Genomic DNA, 6,000 nt, shown 5'->3' on the forward strand with positions numbered 1-6,000 from the left:
AACGTGATATTGGAGGGCTCTCGTGGCCGAGAGGTTAAGGTGTTGGCTTCTCATTGATCAAAGGTCCCGGGTTCGAATCCGGGTAGCGACCGAAAAATTTTCTTCTCTAAAATTGTCTCCTTTCACCTCCTTTCCTGCTCTCTAGCAATATTCTGTCGTCTGCTTTCGTCTCCTCTTTCTACCCCCACCCCTCACCTCCTCTGCCCCACCCCCTCACCTCCTTTGTCCCCTCCTCTGGGCTCCTGACTCTTGCTTGCAGCCTTTCTACTGCTACTCATTGACTCCTTCTTACAGCTGTCTTTCTGCCACACCCCTGATCTTCTGGTAGGAAAGATCTACACCTAGCCTTCTCGGACAAGGGCGAAAAATCTCGGAGGGCCCGAGTGCAAGTTGCGCACGTTAAAGATCCCTTTTTAAAAAAAATTGATGGTCCAAAATCGATATGAGTAGGCTTCGCCCGCCACCCGGGCTTTACTTCCTTTTACTTTTATCTGCCGCTTATATCCTTTTGGGTGTCGCAGGAAGAAAGAGACGTCTCTCTGTCGCCAGCCGGAGAGCTTGGGTCAGGGGGACGCCGTGGGTGTTTAATGTTTCCCTGACTCCATCTATCCAGGTCTTTCTCGGTCGCCCTCTAGCCTTGTTGCTACCCGGGCAAAATTTAAAAATTCCTACCATCTAAAAGTATTAGGTGTGTCCCGCGCGCTCATATGACCTTATGCAGTTGCGAGCGCCGTAAAACACTTACCAAAAAAAACCCACGTGATACTAATAATTTTCTAATAGCAATCAGAATATCGGGCTAAAGCAAATTTACACTGGTATTCGTATTCGTCACATCCTTAACTACAAGAGCTTGGCGTGGTGAGCAACGGAAGTGAACTTTAGTGAACTGAATCAGGGAATACTCATGTTGGAACCTGAAGTAAACAAACAGTCGTGGATTAAAATAAAATCTAATTGGGGAGATTTCATGTGAATACTTGTCTTTTGTTTTCTCTGCAAGTTAAATCTTGTATGAGTTGATTTGGATGTCCACAATGAGCTGCAATGATAAAACAAATATCGGTAGTATCACCCATAGGTTTTCGCTACCACTTCACGCGAACCCAGAATGTTTGGACCCGTGTGTTAATAGTCAGTGGATTGCGGTTCCTATTTCGCAAAAAATCATAGGGGTGTGGCGCACATCGGACCATGGCATCCCAAATCCACCCATTGAACTTTCAGGACACTCTTCTCGGATTTCTGCCTTGTCTTTTCACTCAAGAAATGGCGATAAACTTGCCTCAGCATGCAAGGACCAAATTTTGACTTGGGATTTGGCCGGTGCAGATGGCAATGCAAGTAAACAAGTGTCAGGCAAAACTTGTTTTGTGAAACCAGGCGAAGTCACAGCGATGTGTTTCAACAACAATGGAAATATCATTGCTGCTGGGGTTGATAATTCTATCGTGCTTCTTGATTCTTCAAGTCAGAAACATTCTGTAGGTATTTTAAAATGCCACAAAGCAATGATCACTAGATTGGAGTACTGTCCCCACTATTCTGCAACATTACTCTCAATATCTGATGACCGCAGTTTTTGTGTTTGGGATGTTAATGAAATGTCACTGCTATACCAGTCAGCCATTATATCTTCAGGACCCCTAATCTGCATGTCTATGAACTGGGCAGTCCCTCATGTTGCTATTGGGTCAGCCGATGGAAGTGTGAAAATATTTGATCTAACTGATGGTAATGGTTTTAGGCAATTACACAGCTTGGATTTGGAGCTATATTTAAAACGCCAGGCTCCTGATCAAAAACATTTGCTGAGAGACACTAAGGGAAACAGTAATGTAAAAGCACCTACAGGCTGGGCAGTTTCTGATAACTCTTCAGAAGTAGAATCTGGGGAATCTGTGTTAAGTATCCAGTATGTGTATTACAAGCAGTTGAATCAGTCCTCAATAAATTCGCCATTTGTTAATTTGAAATCTGGCACCCATGATGTGCTGACTGACCAGCCCCCTTCAGTCTGTATGACGACTTCAAATGCTGTGTTGCAAATGAATTCAAGGACGTATGAGATAATAGATGTGAAGAGTTTCAACTCTGAAATGGACAGTGACAAGTTTTCAAGTTCTAAAGTAGTTGGACCGATTGCTTATTCTGCTCTTAGTCAAACAGAGCAGTGTTCAGTAATGGCAGTTGTAGGAACTCGTTTTGAAAGCAGTATTCATGTTGTACTCTGGGATTTGCAGAGCAAGGAAGCAATGAATGCTGGAGATACTTTTTCTGAAGAATTTAACCCCAAAAGTGATGATCTTATTCTTAACATAATTCCCGACACTGTGTTATTGCTTGGATCTCCACTCAAGGCAGAAATGTTACCCCCAGTTTCATCAACACCTACAACAAAGGGGGATATTGCGACAGGTAAAAAGAAGTTAGCAAACCCCATGAACCAACCTTTAACATTTAAGAGCAAAATCAAGTCTTCTGGTTATTCACAGGCCCCAAGAACTACTATGTTCAAACCTGATACCAGCAAAAGAAACCTCTTGAACAATTCATCTAATAATAAAGCTGTACCTCAAACTGACAAAACGTCAGTCAAGAAAATGTTGAAAGAAGAATACAACTCTAGCAAAGGTCCCCCAGTAGAGTTGTGCGACAGTTTTGATGTTGATCACCAGTCAGTTGCGGTTCTTAACCTTCGATTTGCTGATGATGGAAGCGCCCTTGCCTGTTCTCTGTCTAACAAAACAGCTCTTCTGATGAAGTCTCCTTTCAGCAAACATAAATGTACAGCACTGGTTGGTCACAATAATGTTATAAATTCCACTTTCTTCAATAGCACCAACTCAGTTATAATTACTGCTTCAAATGACAAGAGTGCGTTGCTGTGGGACAAAACTGGAGGTGACCCTATCATGACTTTGACCCACCAGAAAGCATCAAAGAAAGAACAGCAAATCAAAGGCTCTGTTTCAGATGCTGGTTCTTCCTCAGCTGCCAGGAAGAAGACTAACTTTACGAAACCCAACGACTCTGCAGGTCTCTCTGCTTCAGCAAGTTCAGAAAATTCTTTATTCAGAAAGGAAATGAAGCATGCACAATTTTTTTACATGGATAAATTCATCCTTTTAATAAATGGGCCTCAGCTATTTCTTTACAAGTATTTTGTTAGCCCTCAGAGGGATGAAATTAAGTCGTATCAATCACAGAATCGCTACAAGATTGTCAGTCAGTGGGAAGCTGGCAGTACATCATTCACAGCTTGTGCTGCAGTCAATACATTTTTCTCTCATCTTGTGGTGTGTGCAACAACAGCTCGTGATATTGAGGTATATGATTTGAACAAGTCAGTTCTTGCCCATACATTTTCAGGTGCTCACAATCGGCCAGCATACTGTGTGACAATTAATGAAGGCTCTTGCTTTGCTTCTCAACCTTCAGATGCCCACAATGTTGTTGCAAGTGTTGCTCCAAATGATCCTGTCAAAATTTGGGATCTACGCACAAAGTCCAATGTTCAGGCTCTTGTGGGACATTCAAATGGAGCTGTCAATTGTCAAATTGCATTTAGTCCCTGTGGTAACTATCTTGCTTCTGGTTCAGAGGACAAACTAGTGTACATATATGACATTCGTATGGGCACATACTGTGAACGTTTACGTGGTCATAACGAGGTAGTATGCAGTGTAGCTTTCCACCCGGCACAGCCTCTTTTGGCTTCTGGAGGTGTAAATGGAAAACTTCTATTTTTTAAAGCCTGATAACAATGATGCATTATATAATCTTACCCTCTTTGTTTAATTTTGGCAAAGGTGCTATGTAAGAAGTTCTACTGCAACAAAGCAGTATCAGTTAGAAGTGCAACTGTGCATTGTCCTGAAAAGGTATCATAGTCAACTGACTTTTGAGTCTTGCATTTTTTTTTTCAGATTTAATTCTTTTCATAGTATTTTGTGGGCCTTACCCATCTGGTTTTGTTTTTTATGTGACTGGAGCTAATATTAATACTAATGAGTGAGCTAATTATACTCTCAGTTTAGTGTTACTCCTCATAGACCGTTAGTTGATATTTCGCTTATCCCGGCTCATGATGATTTGTTTTTAGCAGTTATTGCAACTTCTGTTTGTCCCTGCCTCTTTACTGTGTCTGTGTTTCTGGGCGGCTTATAAGTGGAGGATGGAGGGGAGGGGGAGGGGGATGAGAATAATACTCTTTTCAATACTGTAAGGTTATTTAAGACTAGCTGGGCCCCTTTTCGATGAAAGGAATGATCGGTGCATTAACATCAACTGAAAGTCATTTAATTGGCCTACTATATTTACACTCTACTGGAATGGAGCAATAAGTTGCCAAATAAAAAATAGACATATAGGTTGATTCTCTATTCCTCTTTCGTGGTTGTACTCTCCAGAATTTAAAAGGTGTACACGGCTAGTAAACGGAAACCTCACTTGTTTACAATGGCGTCGTTTGTTTTAGTAGAGGTTTTACGGCACTCGCAACTGCATAAAGTCATATGAGCGCCAACAATGGCGTCGTAGAAGATGGACTTTCCCAAGATTAGATCTAAACGAAACTAATGAAAAACTGCAAATTAAACTAGAGTGACTTCAGGCTTGGCAATAAAACTGAGCACCCTTTAAATGATTCTGAACCACCATTATATTTGTCAAATTTGTAAGTTAAGTAGTTAGGAAGTTTTTGGCGCCGAAGTGATGAACTTCCACAAATATAATATATAGAGATGTGGGACCTCTGGAATTAATTCCATCTCTGATAGGACTGATCCATATTGGTGAAGAACTCCTTGTTAGGGATTCAAACCAGGTCCATCCACTCCTTAGTCCAGCATGATACAAACAGAGTAAACTTGCTCCCAGAAAAAATAGTAGATCAAGGAGATGTATACATGATATGAACTTCAAAGCTGTTTCATTGTTTTTGTTCTGTAAGTGATCATAATTTTTAGCTCTTATCTTCATTCCTTTTCAAGATCGAGATAATATTATTCATTCTACTTTATTATGCACAGTGGAGTCTACTTAAACCGAACACTTAATCTAAAAACAGCAGGAAACCAAAAGAAGATAAAATCTTGGATTTCTTTTTCTTCTATGTGAACAACCTCTCCAAACTGAAAACCTGGCTAAAGCGAAGAAAATCTGATGGTCCCATAGATTTGGGTTTAAGCGGACTCCACCACTGTGCCTTCAAATGTATTGCTCTGCTGACTGCATCTTTTATATTCTAGACCCTACTAAGTAAGATGTTTCTAATGTATGTGTTCCTTCATATATGTTATAATAATTGATAATATAGAATAACATTTAATGTAGGCTTGTGCTTACGTGGGTCTGCATGTGTGACATTTTGTGCAGATTTTATGGCATGTACAATAGTATATATACATTATAATTGAATTTTGAAAATATTCATTTTCTGTGTAAATCCTTTGAATTTGGTCATTTCGATACATTGTGTGCAAAATGCCTTCTTATTTCATTCTCTCAATTATTCATTAAGTATTTTGCAAGCTTATGTAAAAGTGTTAAGATTTTTTATTTCACTGTTATAGTTTTTGTTACAGTAAACCTTTCTGTCAGCCTTACCTTGAAGTGTCATCAGTTAGAGAGAAGAAACACTCATAAAATGATCTGAAGATTGAAAAGAGGTCTTTTTTTAAAATTAAAAGACCACCTCAACAGTAATGAAACCTTTGATATAGTCACATCATGTTTGAGCACATTAGCCACTGCTATAGCGAGGTTTAAAAGGCATATATTTGTTAGAAGTGAGAACCAAATAGAACAAAAGCATGTGTCCCTTGTAAGTATGTAAGCTCTAAAAATGATTGTCCAAATGGTAAAATAGACGAATAATATATTCGTCTGACTATTTCACTCTTTCTTTCCCACTAGATAGTGTAACAAATGAATCTCTCCTGTATGTTTCTCCTCATCCTCCTCATCCTCATTCTCTCTCTCTCTCTCTCTCTCTCT

General features: G+C 39.9%; 1 protein-coding gene across 1 annotated transcript; it reads left to right on the forward strand.

Moving 5' to 3' along the window:
• Positions 1-739: 739 nt before the first annotated feature.
• LOC101846568 (WD repeat-containing protein 27) lies at positions 740-4,253 on the forward strand. The gene has a single exon (XM_005094445.3). It carries the CDS (start codon positions 1,029-1,031, stop codon positions 3,759-3,761), a length of 2,733 nt encoding a protein of 910 aa, XP_005094502.1. The 5' UTR covers positions 740-1,028; the 3' UTR covers positions 3,762-4,253.
• The last annotated feature ends 1,747 nt before the right edge of the window (positions 4,254-6,000 follow it).

The sequence above is a fragment of the Aplysia californica genome, unplaced genomic scaffold, assembly GCF_000002075.1.
Source record: "Aplysia californica isolate F4 #8 unplaced genomic scaffold, AplCal3.0 scaffold00082, whole genome shotgun sequence".
Taxonomy (NCBI): Eukaryota; Metazoa; Mollusca; class Gastropoda; order Aplysiida; family Aplysiidae; genus Aplysia; species Aplysia californica.